Here is a 21223-nt window from a genome sequence, read left to right on the forward strand (position 1 = left end):
TGGTTAAATAGTGATTAAGTGCTTGTATAGGAGCCACCTGGGTGGCTCAGTTGGTTAAGTGTCTGATTTCAGCTCAGGTCATGATCTTGGGGTCCTGGGATCAGCCCCGCATTGGGCTCCATGTTCAGTAGTGTCTGCTTCTCCGTCCTTCCTTCCCCCTACTCATATTTACATTCCCTCCCTCTCTCTCAAATAAATGAATGGAACCTCAAAAACAAAACAAAACAAAACAAAACAAAACAAAGAGCTGTGTAGGGGTACTGGTTGATGCATTTGTTTGGTTAAGCATCCAACTCTTGGTTTTGGCTCAGGTCATGATCTCATGGGTCATGAGATCTAGCCCCATGGTGGGCTCCCTGCTTAGCAAGGAGTCTGTGCTCCACCCTCCCGACTCACTCACACTCTCTCAAATAAGTAAATTTTTAAAAACAGAGCTCGTGTAACATTTTGTCACATTTCTAAGGGGACAATGATCTTCAGAGAAGCCTACTGACTCATGAACAATCTCCCACCTCAGTTATTTCAGGGCTTTTGTTGCTCTAATTGGAAAAGAAAGGAGTGGGTGACCACAACAGAAGAGTGGATAAATTTACATTTTATAACTCTAAATCATTTTTGTTTCTTTGATAGAGTGGAGATTATTAATATACTAATGTACTATTAATTAATTTATGGTTAGTCATTCATTAGATCCTTTAAGGCCTTTTTTCATTTTTTTTTTAAAAATTATTTATTCATGAGAGACAGAGAGGGAGAGGCAGAGACATAGGCAGAGGGAGAAGCAGGCTTCATGCAGGAAGCCTGATGTGAGACTCGATCCCGGAACTCCAGGATCAAGCCCTGGGCCAAAGGCAGCGCTAAACCACTGAGCCACCCAGGCGTCCCACCTTGTTTCATTTCTAAACACAAAAGTTTGGATAAAATCCTCTGTCTCCCATGTATATGTAATGTCTTCATGCTTTCATTCCTAAACTTTATGTTCATAACAAATTTATCAATTAAGTTTATTAAATGGCAAATTTTTATAGAGATCTTTAAAGGAGCCAGAATTCATGGCCTGCTTCTTAATGGGCCTCTATCACATTTACGGGAAATAGAAACAAGGCCTACATATATGCATTTCCTGCCTATCCAGGTTTTAGAGAATCCATTTGTTTCTCTTTAGTATTTTTTTTTTTTAAGATTTTATGTATTTATGTATTCATGAGAGACACAGAGAAAGAGGGAGAGATATAGGCAGAAGGAGCCTTCCCTGTGGAGAGCCTGATGCAGGACTTGATCCTGAGACCCCGGGATCATGACCTGAGTCAAAGGCAGACACTCAACCACTGAGCCAGCCAGGTACCCCTAAAGATTTCATTTTTAAGTAATTTCTAGACCCAATGTAGGGCTCTAATCCACAACCCCAATCAAGAGTCTTAGGCTCCAATGACTGAGCCAGCCAGGAGCCCCAGAGGTATACAGTTTTAAAGTATTCTATTAGTATGGGAGGGGCTAAAAATGGAATTAACACTAAAGATTACTTGTGCATCACTTTATTAAAAAAAAGGAATGAAATGATTTGACGTCATTCAATTGCTTTGTTACTGTTAAATCCAAGACTTGAGTTCAAATCCCAATTCTAATTCCATGACTTCTAACTTGGAAAAAGGATATAGCCATTCTGTATTTCAGTTTTCTTATCTCTTTATTTTTATTTATTTAAAAAATTTATTTGAAATAGAGAGAGAGATAGCACAAACAGGAAGGGCAGAAGGAGAGGGAGAGAGAATCTCAAGCAGACTACAGATTAATCATGAAGCCCAATTTGGGGCTCAATCCCAGGACCCTGGGGATCATGACCTGAGCTGAAACCAAGAGAGTCAGATGCTTAACTGAATGCACCCCCTTCTCGTGTCAAAAATGGAGACTATTGTAGGTGATTATTATAGGCATGTGGATTATATAACATCAGCTAAAAACATGAGTTATGAGTATTTTATTACCCCTGATTCTCAGTCCAGGTGTTCATCATGTTAGCTCCCTATACGTAGAAATACTCTATTTATAACTGCCTTTATTTTTTAAAAAAGTTTTTATCTATTTATTTTTTTGGGGGCGGGGGAATAGAGAGTGTGTACACAAGAAGCGGGAGGTACAGAGGGAATGAAAACCCCAAGCAGACACAGAGCCTGATGTGGGGCTTGATTCTACAATGCTGAGACCACAACCTGAGCTGAAGTTAAGAGTTGTACACTCAACCAACTGAGCCACCAGGCACCCGTAAGTGCCCTGATTTTTAAAAACTTATACTGTATCATAATAGTTTAATTTATTCACATTTGGTGTATTTTGAGATAAAACCAGGAAAAAAGAAAACAAAATTCTGGGCAACTCTTTTCCCTCCTTTATTTTGAAAATGATTTTATTTTATTTATTTATTTTTTTGAAGGTGATTTTATTTTATTATTTTTTTTTAAGTTTATTTTTATTTTTATTTATTTATGATAGTCACACACACACACACACACACACACAGAGAGAGAGAGAGAGAGAGAGAGAGAGAGAGAGGCAGAGACATAGGCAGAGGGAGAAGCAGGCTCCACGCACCGGGAGCCTGACGTGGGACTCGATCCCGGGTCTCTCGCGTACTGGGCCAAAGGCAGGCGCCAAACTGCTGCGCCACCCAGGGATCCCTTGAAGGTGATTTTAAAAAGTTTTTAAAGAATTACCCTTTATGGGATCCCTGGGTGCCTCAGCGGTTTGGCGCCTGCCTTTGGCCCAGGGCGCAATCCTGGAGACCCGGGATCGAGTCCCACGTCGGGCTCCCGGTGCGTGGAGCCTGCTTCTCCCTCTGCCTATGTCTCTGCCTTGTCTCTGCCGCTCTCTCTCTCTCTCTCTGTATGACTATCATAAATTAAAAAAAAAAAATTTTTTTTTAAAGAATTATATGGCTCAAAAAAAAAATCATATAGCTCTACTTACTGAGCCAGCCAGTTGCCCCTCCTTTAAAAAAAAACAAACAAACCCTCAGTTTATGCTAATTTGGATAAACCACTTAATCTGTAACCTAGTTTCATGGCAAAATGCTCTATAAGGAGTGTTTTTAGGATTTTTAGGTAATGGTCAAATAGCAATCAATTAGAAAAAGGAGATACTCTTTAAGAAATTTAGGACCATGAAAAAAATGTATAAATCCTGAAAAATAAAATTCTTATAGGATGGGAGGCTACAGAAAAGAGGTATCAAATACCAGAATCATCCAGAGAGATTTTTCCACAATACAAATGTCCATAACATCCTCAATCTGAGTCACAATTTCCAGAATGAAAATATATACGCACATATAAAATTTCCAGGTAGTCATGACACCATCTTCTAACTCTCCCTATTGCTATTTGAGAATAATGAACTAAAGACATCACTGATATTAATAAAGGAAGATAACTGAAAAGCACAGAATTATTTTATGCTTAGACAAGACAGAAATATAATGAATACGACCTACAGACTGGAATTGAGACAAGAACAGAATTATTCATGGAACCCACTATATGAAAAAGAAATAAAGGAGGAAACATGGGGCAGGGGCAGGGGCATGGGGTGATAGGAGGTGTTTTGGTTGTTTCTTTGAAAACTAACTTAGGAAATAAGATAATTATCATTACACAGGAAAAAAAGCCATTGACAAATACATAATTTTTGTGCCTATAACATTGATACCAAATACAATTTAAACCAAAAAGGGTATATAATCCTTGCTTATTTTACAAATAAGATCTAAAATAACAGACAAGATAATAAGACGTTTAAAATAACATTTACAAAGATCTTTCCATATAGTTCTCAAACTTTAAAGAATTTTTAATCATATTCATATTGCAAAGATAATATGAATAGGTTGAGATAATAAGATTATGGGAAGAGAAAACAAAAAAATTAGATGAAAACAAGAGAGACTTGACTGAAGGAAGCATAGAAAGGAGTGTATGCCCTAAGATCTCTTCAGATTGTCAATCTAAGATCAGTTCAATACTCTTATGGGTAATACAGATATAGATGAAAAGAATAGGGATGGGCCTACAAAGGGATGACGCTAAACTATGTCATCAATACTTTGGTGTACAAGCATTAATAAATCTGTTATTACTGTTGCTTGAAATCAACATAATCTCAAAATTTGATTAGGCGACATAGGTAGAGTTCTCCAAAAGCCAGAGAAAGATGTTATCAGTATAATTATCAAATTATAATTAAAGAATTTGGTACAAGGAATTTACTTGTTAATGCCACAGTTCAAGAAAAACAATCATTAGCACCACTATTATCAAGTGCTTTTTGGACTATGGTAAGTAATAGTCCATGTGCTATTATCACATTTAACCAGTACAACCACCCTATAAGGTAGATAGTTATAATCCGTATTTTACAAATGGTAGCACTGAAAGTTACAGAAATGCCCAAAGTTGCATAGTAGTAATACAGTAGAGGCAGGAAGTAAAGCTAGGTCTGATACCAAACAAAGCCTGAGCTAAAGAGCTAAAACCTATGAATATTTTAAACTTAAACTATGAAGTATAGGATGTTTAGGGTCTAAAACCACAAAATATGTCCAAATATTTAACTTATTTCAAATATATAACTACATCAAGAAGATGGAAGAAATTTCAGTAACACCACTGAATATGTCTAGGTAAAAGCATGCAGCTAAATAGCTAAGTTATAAACTGACGATGAGTTAGAGGTACATGAGTAGACACAATTCACAAATCCACTAAAGAAACACAGTTAAGTTTCAGATACAAACAAGGGAATTTAATCAATTCAATCAAGGGTAGCAATGATAGTAATACCCAGAAAGAGACTTTAAACAAGAAATAGAGCTTTGAACAAGAAAAGACTAGACATTAGTTTGATTCCTTCGTGCTAAAGCAGAAAACACTCCTTAAACACAGAAGGGAAGTAGAAGCTAATCCTATCAAATTTCCAAGAATAATTCTCCCTAACCTGTTGGTTGGTGAGACTGCCAGCAACATTACTTTTCTTGGCAGTTCACATAGATAAGCAAAAATGAGAGATAAGTATTTAGAGACCTGAGCCCGTATCTAATAAAATATACATAGGCCCCTGCCTTACATAAAGTAGAGCTACTTTGCCTCCATGAACTTGTAAACAAGGCCATAATTTATAGAATATCAAGATATTCCCATAGGTAACTATGATAGGCACAAAATAAGGAAGTCAAAGTTCTAAGGTTCTGAATCTTAGGATTCCAAATTAAGACAAGCAAAGATGAATAATTCTTTCCCACTCTCCATCCCTACTCCCACCTTGCAAACCTGTACAAACAAACAAATAAATACTGCTTTAAAAATATGTGATATAAACATTAAAAAGAGAAGGATGGTAAAAATAATTGTAAAGGAAGGGTCTTTATATTATATAAAGATAGTATTTGAAGACAAAACGTAGAACTAAAAGAGGTAATGGAGCAAGATGATGTCCACCCCCAATCATACAAGAGACAAAGAATTCAGAGACTATCCATGAAAATCAGGACTAAAGAGTCATACTGAAATGACATTCAACTACACATTTTTCCAAATGTAGGAGGGATCATTTTTACACCTGTGCAGAAGGTCATCTATATACTAAATAAATGCTAAATATGCTAAATAAATGCTATTAACCCAAGCCTACACTAATAAGCTTTCATAATAAAGAACAGAACAGCTATGGAGTACGTATTTTTAAAAGTTTTTCGGAAGCATAGTTAATTCAGAAAATTAACAGAGATTTTGAAAACTGGGAAGGATACTAAGTTAAATATTATTTGAAAAGGTGTCAGGGGAGTCTGGCTGGCTCAGTTGGAACAAACATGCAATTCTTGATCTCTGGGTCGTGAGTTTGAGCCGCATGTTGGCTGTGGAGTTACTTAAATAAAACTTAAAAAAAAAAATAAAAGGAAAGGACATAAAGCAGATGGTTAAACAGTGAAAAGCAGTGTTCTGAAAATGAAGACAAATAAAGATACTGAAATAGAAACAATGAAGGTATAAAGGAATAGAAAACTGCAAAGGAATGCAGGTGATTATATAGGGGAGTTAAAGAGACAACTTGAAAAAAATATTAATTTGAAAAACTAAAGAGAAAAAATGTATAAATAACAGTTATCAGAAGAGCTAAGGCTGTAATATGAAATTAACACTTTAATCTCAGTATACCATGAAAAATTTTTGAAATGTCTCTAATCAAGGAGACTAAACAAGAGGATGTGCATGGGTCCAGCAGATATGTGTCCCTGGAAATACTCAAAGCTAATGGTGGTCCTTAGAGTCCCATTCCTAAGAAAAGAGAGAGAGGTTCTTAATAATGCTCAGGGCTGCAATCATAGAAAACTGTCCTTAAGAACATGTGACTTCTAAGTTTAGGTTTGCTCATTACACTAAAAATAGGCTTGATGAGAAAGTATAATGACTAAAGGAGCATCCACTGAGTCTCCACGGTTTCTGAAATCTAAATTTGAGACTTCTCTAGTGCTCATAGGAAGTGAAGTAGAACCTCTACATTAGGACAGGAGGTGGAGGCCTCATGATGAAGAACTAGGAAGTTTCTGAGTATGGAAGCTGGAAAGCTGGCGGTTATCAACTGTTCTCTTTCTTGAGATTAAAACGGTTTTAAAAACAGAATATACTGGGGCACCTGGCTGGCTCAGTTGGTGGAGCATGCAACTCTTGATCTTGGGGTCATGAGTTCAACCCTCACACTGGGTGCAGTGCTTACTTAAAAAAATAAATAAATAGGGCAGGCTGGGGGGCTCAGTGCGCCACCTTCAGTCCAGGGCGTGATCCTGGAGACCCGGGATTGAGTCCCACATCGGGCTCCCTGCATGGAGCCTGCTTCTCCCTCTGCCTGTGTCTCTGCCTCTCTCTCTCTCTCTTCTCCGTGTATTCTCATGAATAAATAAATAAAAACTTTAAAATAAATAAACAAGTAAATAAATAAATAAATAAAATAAACGCACAATGTAAATCTTTCTCAAGCTGAAAGACACACAAAGAAACAAAGAGAAATGTTCTTTGCAAAAAGAAAAAGAAAATGCACAGCAAGAAAAATAAACAAATATTTTCCATTTGGTTTCTTGCTATTAGAATGGAGCTCATTAGGTTTCTTGTGTCCTTGAGGACCACCAAACCTACCATGTGGTAATGTTATGTTTGCACCATCAATGATTGCTTGTGCCAGTTCATGATCATTGCTCTCAAAAGCATGTGCTGCAGCCTTCAAGGCATCCCAAATCTCTTTACGGCCTTCAAAAGCTGGTGCAGTATCCCAAAATTCGTCCCTCTTGCTGCGTAGTTGTCCATCTGTCATGGGATAATCGCTTTTCCATTTGGGTTTCTCCTTTTTCAAAGGCTGGTTACGACCTAAAGCGACTGAGAAGAAAGAAAAAAAGCTGTCGTCAAAACCAAAACTTATAACTGATGTATTAAAAGTTATCTGGTCATGGGAAGCCTGGGTGGCTTAGTGGTTGAGCATCTGCCTTCAGCTCAGGGCGTGAGTCCGGGACTTGATCCCACACTGGGCTCCCCGCTGGGAGCCTGCTTCTCCCTCTGCCTGTGTCTCTGCTTCTCTCTCTCTGTGTCTCTCATGAGTAAATAAATCTTAAAAAAAAAAAAAAAGTTATCTGTTCATTCCTCTTTGATTCATTCATCAAAATTATAGCTAGAAGTTTGCCTACTAATTAATTCTTGCATTCTGAAATTTCCCATTTTAGAATTACAAGAGCAAATGGAGACATTAGATGGCTCTATCCAAAATGTCCAGTGACAAGTTAAGAACTCTCTTCAACTCAGTATGCCTTCTCCAAAGGATGGTTTTAAAAATTACTAAGAAAAACAGCAATAAGTGTTTCATCAGGGGCAGCCCAGGTGGCTCAGCGGTTTAGCGCCTGCCTTCAGCCCAGGGCGTGATCCTGGAGACCTGAGATCAAGTCCCACGTCGGGCTCCCTGCATGGAGCCTGCTTCTCCCTCTGCCTGTGTCTCTGCCTCTTTCTCTCTCTCTCTCTCTCTCTCTGTCTCTCATAAATAAATAAAATCTTAAAAAAAAAAAAAGAAAAAAAAAGTGTTTCATCAGACAATAATGGCAAGATTTTAAAAAGTCAAAGGATGCCATAAAAGAGGTAAGATACTACGAAAAATCAAGTAGCAAATTAGCTTGAATCTCAGGACTCTGGACATGTGACGCCAAAAAGTAGGACCTGAGAAATTCTTAGGAGGAGAAAGACTGCTTTGTGGTGTCCAAAGGAACAGTCAAAACCACTAGCTCCATGAGGAAACCTGACCACAGGAGCACTCCACTCTGGACTTCAGTCAAGGAACTGTAAATGCCTCTCTCTGAACCCCATATACGAGCTAATTTGGAAAGGATGAGAGAGATGGTTAGAAATCAGTGCTTCACTTTTTGGAGAAAATAGGACCACAGGAGGACTCCAACCAGCAGAACTACATTACCCCACTCTAGTTTCAAACCTAGAGAAGAAAAAAGAGAGTGTCTACTCCTCTTTTGCTGTAAAAGGCAGCATAGCTCCTTAGGGAATGTTACATAGTAATTAATAATGCTAGAACAAGTCTGTTGTAGCTTCTTTTACCTAGATACTTACCTGGCTTATGATCACCAATCTCATACCAATACAGAGAGCCATTCTTAATCTTACGCAGTGCCATAGATAAGAAATAGTTTGACAGACGGAAAAATAAGTAAAAAGAAAATTGAGGCTTGATGGAATCTAGGGTAAGAGTAGGTGGGAAGTAAATGACAGTGGTAGGAAGGAGAGGGTATGCATCAAAATTCACTGTTCTATATTTAATTGCAGAAAGAATACTAATTTAAAAGAAATTACTCTCAAAATGGTTCTAAAGAAGCTACGAAATTAACCACTCCCTTACTGGCCTATAGCCAAATGAAATTTGGGCTATTCATAACAGAAATAAAATTACACCAGTCCTTGGGCAATCTCTATACTGTACACCAGGCTATGTTCCTGATAACAGAACAAACTAATGCAACAAAGTGTATCTGGTTTGATGCTTGGATTAAACCATGCTTTTTCCACATCATCTGGCTATTTTATCTCAAGGAAAAAGACAGCAGGCCATGCCACCGTCAGCTATTTTTCTCTTAAAACATTCAGTGTTTGACTCCCTGTAATTTTTGGCCCTGTAGCTTATCCATCCTAATAAAATGCCAACCAGTTGGGGGAACCCTGGGTGGCACAGTGGTTTGGCGCCTGCCTTTGGCCCAGGACGCGATCCTGGAGACGAGAGATCGGGTCCCACATCGGGCTCCCTGCGTGGAGCCTGCTTCTCCCTCTGCCTGTGTCTCTGCCTCTATCATGAATAAATAAAATCTTTAAAAAAAAAAAATGCCAACCAGTTGAGTTCTAAAAAGGTATGAAAAGTAAAGTAGGAAAACAGTCTATGTAGTAGCAGGGCTGGAAAGACAAACCAAGTATCCCCTTTAAGAAGTATTTACCGAACATTCATTAAGGGTAACAGTATAGATGTGTGTATCAGGTTTAATTCAAACATGAGAAACACAATCTATACTAACGATTTTCCCCTGCATTTTCCAAATAACAAATAAATGTATACAGAGCATTATTCTCTAAAAGGTGTTCAGAATACACCAGGTAATCACAATCCCCTAGTGATTCTACCAACAAGATAAAATGAAAGGCAAATTTATTTTCTGCTATATTAACCTTTAGATAAGTAAGTAATAGTTTAGGGACAACACTCAGTTTACTGAATAGAGAGTAGAAGACAGGATACAATAGGTAAATACCTATTTGAATTAAGTATCTATTCAATATTCAAATGATTATACATTACTCAGTTATCCAATATTCAAATAAGACACCAATTTGAATAAAGTTTTGAGTCTTTCTGAATAGTTCCAGAGAACTGTTTAGCCTCCCATATATTAAATGTACCAGAGGAAAAAAAAATCTGTTACAATTCTGTCATTGTAAAAAAAAAAAAAAAATTCTGTCAAAAAGCAAAAACAACAAAACCTCAACAATCTCAGTACTTAAACCTAAGAAACCGAAAGAGGTTTCTCAGAGGGATCCACCAGAAAAACAATCTAATTTTAAAGGTAAAAAACAGGGGTGCCTGGGTAGCTCACTGGGTTAAGTGTCTGACTTTGACTCAGGTGATGATCTGGGGTTCTGCGATCAAGCCCTATGTCAGGCTATGTATTCAGTGGGGGAGTCTGCTTCTCCCTCTCCTTTTGCCCCTCCCCCCGCTCATTGTCTCTCTCATATAAATGAATAAAATCTTAAAAAAAAAAGTTAAGGTAGAAAATACTTTGGAAAAAGCAAGCTCTCTTCCTTAATGAATATGAGGTAGCTTTATTTTACCTCTCCTTACCTAATGAAGGTGTAAGAACAAAGTCCCCAAAAGAGGACAAATGACACATTATACTTAATCACTCCAAATCCGTTTCAAATCTATATACTGTAAAGTTCCAAAGTAATTACTTTATGTAAGAGTAAGAAAGACAAAATAAATACTTGTAACATCAAATAAGCTTCCTTTTCTCTGTCTTGGTCTCTAGTTTTCTCTGTATTACAAACATGTAATAAAGAATGTCTATTATTAAAATACTTAAGTCTTTACAACATAAACTATTTTAGTGAAACCGCTGAGCAGGGCAGAATTTTCATTACAAAATATGAAGTTAAAGTTTCTTTTTTTTTTTTAAGATTTTATTTATTCATGAAAGATACAGAGACATAGGCAGAGATAGAAGCAGGCTCGGGGATCCCTGGGTGGCGCAGCGGCTTAGCGCCTGCCTTTGGCTCAGGGCGTGATCCTGGAGACCCGGGATCGAATCCCACATCAGGCTCCCGGTGCATGGAGCCTGCTTCTCCCTCTGCCTGTGTCTCTGCCTCTCTCTCTCTCTGTGACTATCATAAATAAATAAAAAAAATTTAAAAAAAAAAAAAAAAAAAAAAAGAAGCAGGCTCAATCCAGGGACTCCAGGATCACACTCTGGGCTGAAGGCAGACACCTAACCGCTGAGTCACCCAGCATCCCTAAAAGCTTCATTAAGGGGTGTCTGGGTGGCTCAGTTGGTTAAGTGTCTGTCTCTTGATCTCAGCTCAGGTCTTGATCTCAGGGTTCTGAGTTCAAGCCCTGCACTGGGCTCCACACTGAGCATGGAGCCTACTTAAATAAATATACAAATAAAATAAAAAGCTTCATTTTAAACTAAATGCAATTTATTGCCTAACTTATCTTTGTTAAATGAACTGGGGAAAAATGGATATTTAGCAAAAGCATTTAAACTATGTTCTTGTGAAAACATTTAGGGTTTTATAGGATTTAATATTTGTAAAGCACCACAAAAGGATTGGTATATAATAAAACTGCAAATGTGTTTGCCAAGTAAAAATAAATTTGGAAATACTATATATATGAAATCAAAAGCCTTGACATGTTTTTCAAAAATATACAGGCTAAGTCTTTTCTCATAACTTCTGAATAGAACTTGACATTCTAAGAATTTAACATAAAGTGCCTTCCTCAGTTTTAAAAAGAACTGTTCTGATTGTCATGCACATCCTGTGCATTTATGAGTATATTTTCTAGAAATTGGTCACCAAATGTTGTGCTTCGATTTTAGCTGACATCACAAACTTGAATTTCTGAAAATACCTAGACATAGAAATCAACCTAGGAGCAAAGAAGCTATGTGTTTTTTGTTTTTTTTTTTGCACCAAGTCATTCTCAATTATGAAGAAAACAAAGTAAACTATGTATATTCAATTAGATTATATCTCATGCTCTGATACTTTCAGGTTTCTCTCTCATACATCATCTGACTCCTGACACCAAGACAGATGCTCAGTACCATTCATATATCTGGGACTAAGTACAGTATTATGCTCTAACAATAGATTTAAACAGGAAACAGTTCTTATTCCCCAAATTTCTGTTTTAAATCTTTAAACTGCAGGCAACCAACCACATTGTTTTTTATTTTTTATTTATCTCTTTAAAAATATTTTATTTATTTATTCATGAGAGACAGAGATAGGTAGAGAGATAGAGAGATAGAGAGAGAGAGAGAGGCAGAGACACAGGCAGAAGGAGAAGGCAGCCCCATGCAGGAAGCCCACTACATTGTTTTTAATTCCATGGTTTAACATATAATAAAAGATTAATAAAGAAACCTAATTATTTTATTCAGAAAATACCCTTCTTTCCCCCATCAATCCAGTTACTTTCTTTTTTATTAAAAGATTTTATTCATTTATTCATGAGAGACACAGTGAGAGGCAAGACACACAGGCAGAGGGAGGAGAAGCAGGCTACATGCAGGAGATCCTGGGACTCCAGGATCACGCCCTGAGCCGAAGGCAGATGTTCAACCACTGAGCCACCCAGGCTCCCCAAGCCAGTTATTTTCTAAAACTTTGCCAAAAACTCACCTTCTCAGAAGCCTCTTAATCACATTCATCTACTCATATTATCTTTCCTTATAACTGGTCAGCACTTCTTCCCACTCTGATAAATAGATCGATCTAACATGCAGTTTGCTTTTCGGGATCTATTATCTTAAATATTTATTTTTACTCGACAATTGAATGCGTTTGGCAAAAAAAATTCACTTTGGCATTCTATTGATAAAAAACAATGATCTCAGAGCAATTGGGTGGCTCAGTGGTTGAATGTCTGCCTTTGGCTCAGGGCGTGATCCCGGAGTCCCAGGATCGAGTCCCACGTGGAACTCCCTGCATGGAGCCTGCTTCTCCCTCTGCCTTTGTCTCTGCCTCTGTGTGTGTGTGTGTGTGTGTGTGTGTGTCTCATGAATGGATGAATGCATACATAAACACATAAATGAATGAATGAATGCATAAAATAGTAATAATATTGGGACTCTTCAAATGAATAAAGGAGAAGCCATAGCATATAAATATGATATGACTCATGTACTAATAGCTTTAACAGATTAAAAAACAGAGCATTCCATTTCGCTAACACAACATCCTAAGGGAAAAGACTGAATATTTAAAGAGCTCACCATCAAAGGACAAAGTGTTGTTTCAAAGAATTCTGAAAACTTGAAAGTAACAAGGAATAGGATTTGTATGATGTCCCTATAATTAGATTGATTAGAGTCTGAAGATCATGAAAACGAAAGGGAAATTTTTGTCACTCCCAAGAATTAAGAATAGATCCCACAGAACTCTTCCGTAACAGATGGTGCTGGCCTAAAACGATACTCGTATTTTATTCTCATGTAAATTTAGAATGCACTAACAAACACACACATACTACATATATTCCCTTTACCTAAAGCAACTATCAAAATAAAGATAGGGAGATAAATGCTTAAACTAACAGTACCAACATACCAACAGTCAAAACCATTTCCCATAACTTCTCTAATTATCTGAGAATTTAGATGTGGAAGAGATATTAGATAGTACCAGCCAACTTTATTATTTGACGGGAAGGTAAGGAAGACCTAACAAGGATAAATGACTTGCTCAAGATCAAAAAGAGCCAAAACTAGAACCCAGATGACTAGAATCAAAGTCCAGAGTTCTCTTTGCATCATAGCACTCCATGTCTAACCAAGGCTGAGAAATGTGGTTTTCTTTACATACCAAATCAATTATAAGCGTCATTCAAAATAAAGCATGTGTTGTTTTTCTAACAGCATTGATCTTTCATAGGCTTTGTTATAGGAGCAATGGAATGTCTCCGATTGGACAAAGGAAAAGCTAACTGAGCAGTACCAGATCCCCAACCTATCTCATCTACCACCTAATTAATTTCTTTGGAGAGATCATGCTTACTAAAGAGAAATCCTGTAATAAGGGAAGAGGTAATGCAGTTTTCTAGTTTGTCAGTTGCAACTTGTAAGTCCTCAGCACCTGTAACAGATTAGGCACCAAACATCATATGTATGCATATCTAAGTGAGTAAATACACCATTTTAATGCTATCTTATAAAAAGTAAAAACATAATTTTAAAGGCATATATATAATTTCTAATGTCTGAACTAGTTTTATTGAGGGGGGGGCGAATAAACAAACATATGGTCTCCTGGCCCTGTTTTTTTTTTTTTTTAAAGATTTTATTTATTCATAGACACAGAGTGAGAGAGGCAGAGACACGGGCAGAGGGAGAAGCAGGCTCCGAGCAGGGAGCCCGATGTGGGACTTGATCCTGAGTCTCCAGGATCACACCCCAGTCTGTAGGCGGCGCCAAACCGCTGCACTACCGGGGCTGCACTGGCCCTGTTTTTTAAAGTATAAATCCACTTACCAATGGCCTGAACATACCAATAGGCAAGAGGAAAGCCAACCTACAACAATAGTATGTCCAAGGACTTTTCCTTTTCTTTAAATAAATTTATTTTTTATTGGTGTTCAATTTGCCAACATACAGAATAACACCCAGTGCTCATCCCATCAAGTGCCCACCTCAGTACCCGACACCCATCACCCCCACCCCCCGCCCTCCTCCCCTTCCACTACCCCTAGTTCGTTTCCCAGAGGTAGGAGTCTCTCGTGTTCTGTCTCCCTTTCTGATATTTCCCACTTATTTTTTCTCCTTTTCCCTTTATTCCCTTTCACTATTATTTATATTCCCCAAATGAATGAGACCGTATGATGTTTGTCCTTCTCCGACTGACTTATTTCACTCAGCATTAATACCCTCCAGTTCCATCCACGTTGAAGCAAATGGTGGGTATTTGTCGATTCTAATGGCTGAGTAATATTCCATTGTATACATAGACCACATCTTCTTTATCCATTCATCTTTCGATGGACACCGAGGCTCCTTCCACAGTTTGGCTATTGTGGACATTGCTGCTATACACATTGGGGTGCAGGTGTCCCGGCGTTTCACTGCATCTGTATCTTTGGGGTAAATCCCCAGCAGTGCAATTGCTGGGTTGTATGGCAGATCTATTTTTAACTCTTTGAGGAACCTCCACACAGTTTTCCAGAGTGGCTGCACTAGTTCACATTCCCACCAACAGTGTAAGAGGGTTCCCTTTTCTCCGCATCCTCTCCAACATTTGTGGTTTCCTGCCTTGTTGATTTTCCCCATTCTCACTGGTGTGAGGTGGTATCTCATTGTGGTTTTGATTTGTATTTCCCTGATGGCAAGTGATGCAGAGCATTTTCTCATGTGCTTGTTGGCCATGCCAAGGACTTTTCTTAATGGGCAAGTCTCTTTTAAAATGTTACACAAATGGGGCAGCCCGGTGGCACAGCGGTTAAGCGCCGCCTGCAGCCCAGGGCGTGATCATGGAGACCCGGGATCGAGGGTCTGCTTCTCCCTCTGTCTGTGTCTCTGCCTCTCTCTCTCTAGCTGTGTCTCTATGAATAAATACAATCTTAAAAAAAATTTAAAAAGTTACACAAATGTGCTCACTTTGGCAGCATACTTACTAAAGTTGGATCGATACAGAGATTAGCATGGCCCTCACAAAGGGATGACATGCAAATTCACGAAGCATTCCATATTAAAAAAAAAAGTTACAGAAACATAGAGTTAAACCCCACAAATGCACAGAAAGTAAGCCCCAATTTTGCTTGGAAGGCTGAAATTACATAAAATTGGAACTAAGAATATTGTCACGTAACAGAATATCGTCACGTAACAGGAGCCCATTGTACCTTCTAAGAAATATATGAAATTTTCAGATGGTTCATTCTACTGAGTTGGGGGAATGGTTTTATCTTGAATTACATTCTTTGCAATGTAAGGACCTTTACTTCTATGAATTTATGGGTAGTTCAAGGGATAGAAGTACATACAAGTCAAGGATGCCCATCCTCCCAACTATTTAATCTTGTTTTGAAAGTGTTAGCCAGCATAATCAGACAGAACAAAACAATCAGAAGTGTAAGAACCAGAAAGGAAGAAGTAAAACCATCTCTAATTGCAGATGATATGATAGTGTGACTGAAAATACAAGAAAATCAGTCCTCAAATTGCATAAAAATCAATATGGTAATAAGATGTAAAATATAAGGGCAACCCGGGTGGCTCAGCAGTTTGGTGCCTTCAGTCCAGGGCCTGATCCTGGAGACCCAGGATCAAGTCCCACGTCGGCTCCCTGCATGGAGCCTGCTTCTCCCTCTGCCTCTCTCTGTATCTCTCATGAATAAATAAATAAAATCTTAAAAAAAAAAAAGAAGATATAAAATGTAAGCCTTATATACATAAAATATCCAGCTAGAAGATATAATAGAAAAGATCCCATGTATAACAGTAACAGAAAATATACAATACTTGGAATGCAACACCTATTATTAGGATATATTTTTTAAACTCCTGAAAGTCCCACAAGTAGACAAGACTTTAACAAGATTAAGATATCTCTTGTACTTGGACATTAACATTATAAAGATGTTAATTCTTTCCAAGTGAATATCTACATTTAACATGTTTCCAATGAAAATAATTTTTTAAAAAATTTTATTTATTTATTCACTCACGAGAGACACACAGAGAGAGAGAGAGAGAGAGAGAGAGGCAGAGACACAGGCAGAGGGAGAAGCAGGCTCCATGCAGAGAGCCCGACGTGGGACTCCGATCCCGGGTCTCCAGGATCATGCCCCAGGTTGTAGGCAGTGCTAAACTGCTGGGCCACCCGGGCTTCCTGAAAATAATTTTTAATAAATTTTTTTTTTAATTTTTTTTATTTATTTATGATAGTCACAGAGAGATAGAGAGAGGCAGAGACACAGGCAGAGGGAGAAGCAGGCTCCATGCACCGGGAGCCCGACGTGGGATTCGATCCCGGGTCTCCAGGATCGCGCCCTGGGCCAAAGGCAGGCGCCAAACCGCTGCGCCACCCAGGGATCCCGTGAAAATAATTTTTAAAAAACTTTGAAGCTAGATGAGTTGATTGGTTTTTTTTTTTTTTTTTTAATTTTTTTTAATTTTTTTTTTTTTTTTTATTTATGATAGTCACACAGAGAGAGAGAGAGAGAGAGAGGCAGAGGGAGAAGCAGGCTCCATGCACCGGGAGCCCGACTTGGGACTCGATCCCGGGTCTCCAGGATCACGCCCTGGGCCAAAGGCAGGCGCTAAACCACTGCGCCACCCAGGGATCCCCTAGATGAGTTGATTGTAAAAACAAATGGGTGAGAAGAGCTAGGAGAATCTTGAAAAAGCAGCACAACAAAGGGGCTGGCATTACAAATATTAAATATAACAAATATTAAAACATAAAACCGCTACAATTCAAAGTGTGTAAGGCATATGAATATTTAGAATATAATGCAGTTCAGAAAAAAATCCATATATACATGGATATTTAATATATGACAGAGATTTTATCTTAAACTGTTGGAAAAAAATGGGCATTTTAACTAACAGTGTTAGGACTGGATAGCCATTTGGAAAAAAGATAAAATTGGGTCAACATTTTAAACTGTATACCAAAATAAATTTTACATGAATCAAAGATCTAAATGTAAAAACTGAAATAATGTATGTACTACAAGAAAATATAGATACATTTCTCCATAACCAAGGATAACAAATGCTTTTCCAGAAGCAATGAGAAAAGACTTAATCTTCATATGGGGGCAGAAGGAGTCAAAATACAAATGACTAGCTTGGAGAAAGTATCCATAACTTCTATCACAAAGGGCTGATCTCTATAGTATAAAAAACTAAAAGTGGAGAAGACAAAAAGCAAAAACTGTTAAATGAGAAATGGGCAAGAGGTGTGAACATCCAGTTCAAAGAACAAAAAAGTTAAATGATGTATAAAATAATTTCCAATCTCCTTCATAAGAGAAAAGTAAGTAAAACTTGCTTGTTACTCTTAGGCAACAATTCAAGAATCTGACACTGGTAAGGTGTGGAAAAGTAAGATATTTTCCTACATTTGAGGTAGGAGTCTGAGATCCCATAGGATTATTATCCAAAGGATTCCCAATGGAGGGGGAATTTGGCAACATCTAATATAATCAGTTATTTATCCATTGAGCCAGCAATTCCAGTTTTGGGATTCTGCTTTCAAGATATACTCCATGTAGGAGCACCTGGGTGGCTCAGCTGGTTACCCATCTGCCTTTGGCTCAGGTCATGATCCCACGGTCCTGTGATGAAGCCCCACCTTGGGCTCCCTGCTCAATGGGAGTCTGGTTTTCCTTCTACCTCTGCCTCTTCCTCCCCTCTTGTATGCTCTCTCTCAAATAAATAAGTAAAATCTTAAAAAAAAAAAAGATATACGCCACGTAAATATGAAATATTATTTCTTACAAGCTTGTTCGTATTAGACGCAATCTAATCGATGTATATGGTACAATATGATGAAATATAATGCAACTGTAAAGAATATAGAATAGCAGAAAATCAAATATATATATAGTGATACATTATATATATAGTGATACATTATATATATATATATATATAGTGATACATTTTGTTTATTTTATTTTTTTTTTAATTTTTTATTTATTTATGATAGTCACACAGAGAGAGAGAGAGAGAGAGGCAGAGACACAGGCAGAGGGAGAAGCAGGCTCCATGCACCGGGAGCCCGACGTGGGATTCGATCCCGGGTCTCCAGGATCGCGCCCTGGGCCAAAGGCAGGCGCCAAACCGCTGCGCCACCCAGGGATCCCTACATTTTGTTTAATAGGAGAAACAGCTACCTCTCTATATATCTGGTTTTATAAAAAACAAAAACAAAACAAGCACACACACTGGAAGAATAAACCAGAAATTAAAAAATGGTTATCTAAAAAGGGCTATGGAAAAAAATAAATAAATAAATAAATAAAAAGGGCTATGGGGTAGAAGAGACAGAGATGGGAGCAAGACTTCCAAGTATAGCTTTTTACAGATGTGACTTTTGAAAAATTGTAAATGTTTTACATTTTCAAAATAAAATCAAACCAAAAAAGTAAACTCTAATACTGAACACAGAACTAAATGAATCTGTGTATCAAATGTTAACATAACCATATATAGAAAATAATTATTTCAAGTCAGTTTTGAACATGATACTCTGATCATACATCTTTAGTGGGGTAAGTTTTTTCTTTTTTTTTGAGGGGGGGGGAGAGAAAGAGAGAGAGAGAGAGGCAGAGACACACAGGCAGAGGGAGAAGCAGGCTCCATGCACTGAGCCTGATGTGGGACTCGATCCCGGGTCTCCCTGGGCTGAAGGTGGCACTAAATCGCTGAGCCACCAGGGCTGCCCTAGTGGGCTAAGTTTTAAGGAACAAAAAACAAACTACAAAAAATATCTTTAACTTCACTTAGCAGGTTAAAGTACTAAGAATTCATGTAGAGTACTAATTACTATAATTCTATAACACTGGATATTTACTGTGGGATAAAGCAAATAAAAAGCTATTAATATCAATAGGAACTAAACTTTTAAAAAAGTATTTATTTGAGAAAGAGCATGAGGAAGAGAAGGAAGAGGGAGGAGAAGCAGACTCTCTGTTGAGGAGGGAGCCTGATGTTGGCTCCATCCCAAGACTCTGAGATCATGACCTGAGCCAAAGGTAGATGCTTAACCCACTGAGCCACCCAGGTGCCCCAGGAACTGAAATTTTTAATAAGAATGAAAAGTATATCAAATAAAACAAAAAACTTAGGTTAATTTTGAATTTTACACATCAATATGAACTCATAATTTAAAAAGTCTTTTACAGTTCTGTTGACTAAAAGGGCTTAGAAATAATGACAACCCAGTAGTAATAAGCATAGCTAGTTCCAGATTTTAGTTCTAAATACCACATCTGACTAAAAGCTCCTAGGGCATTTGGAGAAATGGTTAGTTTTATGACAAGGGTTGGAAAAATTAAAAGCAAGCCTGGGACATGTGGCTGGGCTGAGAGAACAAGTGCTCATTAACTAATGAGATCACCTCAAAGACACAAAGGTGACAGTATGAAGGAGACAACTGCTCCATCAATTTTGGAGCACAAAAAATGACTAGAATTGACTTTAATGTATTGAATAAACAAAAATTCATGAATCTTAATACTTCCAAAAGGGGGATATGGAAAAGAAAGGCTCTTTCTTACTGAAGAATGCCAGTGATGAAGAATGACATGTTTAAAACAATCATTCTTGGGCAGCCCGGGTGGCTCAGTGATTTAGCACTGCTTTCAGCCCAGGGTGTGATCCTGGAGACCTGGGATCGAGTCTCATGTCGGGCTCCCTACATGGAGCCTGCTTCTCCCTCTGCCTGTGTCTGCGCCTCTCTCTCTCTCTCTCTTTCTTTGTGTGTGTGTGTGTGCCTCTCATGAATAAATAAATAAAATCTTTAAAAATAAATAAATAAAACAATCATTGTTTACAACCCCATAATTGATTAGGGAAAGGATCAGCAATAGATATACTAAAACATCATTGGTAACAGGACATACAATACAAGCTGTCAGAGAATCACCCCGTATACTGCTAATTACTAAGGAAAAATTACATTGTAGGTATCTAACACTCATTACTTGAATGAAATAGCCAGATTCAAGCTCTTGATGCACTGCAATATGAAGTATAAAAAACAAAGACACAGTATTCTTATCCAGAATGTTTAACTGAATCTAGTTAAACTTCAAATCTGAACTTCTTATTTATAGAAAATATACAAAGGATAAAGGAAAAATTAAAGTGGCTTTAGACATGGCCAATTACCCACTAGAAGGCAAGACTTCCCAGTTGAGAACTAGTAGTCTACAACAAATGAGACAAAACGTGAACTATGATTGGAACCTGATTTGAAAAAAGTTACAGAAGACATTTTGGAATAGCTGGATAAATCTGAAAAAGACTAAATAACAGATATCATTAAGAAACTACTTTTAATATTCTTAGGTATATAATAGCATCATAGAGATGTAGGAAAATAGTCTTATTAATAAGGAAAGGCATGCTGAAGTTTTTAGAAGTGTCATGATGTTTACAACTTTCAAATAGTTCAGCTGTTAAAAGGGAAAGTGTGTTGGGGCACCTGGGTGGCTCAGAGGCTTAAGCATCTGACTCTTGGGTTTTGGCTCAGGTCATGGCCTTAGGGTTGTGAGACTGAGCCCTGAGTGGGGCTCGGCCCTCAGCGTAGAGTCTGCTTGAGATTCTCTCCCTCGCCTTCTGCCCCTCTCCTGCTTGTGCACACGTTTTCTCTGTCTCTAAAATAAATAAATAAATACATACATACATACATACATACAT

General features: G+C 37.8%; 1 protein-coding gene and 1 non-coding gene across 2 annotated transcripts in view; one reads left to right on the forward strand and one right to left on the reverse strand.

Moving 5' to 3' along the window:
- The window catches only part of UBTD2 (ubiquitin domain containing 2), a 70785-nt gene that overhangs the window by 10634 nt on the left and 38928 nt on the right, over nucleotides 1–21223 (reverse strand). Inside the window, exon 2 of the mRNA XM_041749634.1 lies at nucleotides 7179–7415. Coding sequence (XP_041605568.1) covers nucleotides 7179–7415 — 237 coding nt within the window. The remainder of the gene's footprint in view (nucleotides 1–7178; nucleotides 7416–21223) is intronic.
- LOC121488510 lies at nucleotides 15438–15541 on the forward strand. Its single transcript, XR_005987129.1, has one exon. It is a non-coding gene; the product is annotated as a U6 spliceosomal RNA (small nuclear RNA).

This window comes from Vulpes lagopus, chromosome 3 (assembly GCF_018345385.1).
Source record: "Vulpes lagopus strain Blue_001 chromosome 3, ASM1834538v1, whole genome shotgun sequence".
NCBI classification, from domain to species: Eukaryota; Metazoa; Chordata; class Mammalia; order Carnivora; family Canidae; genus Vulpes; species Vulpes lagopus.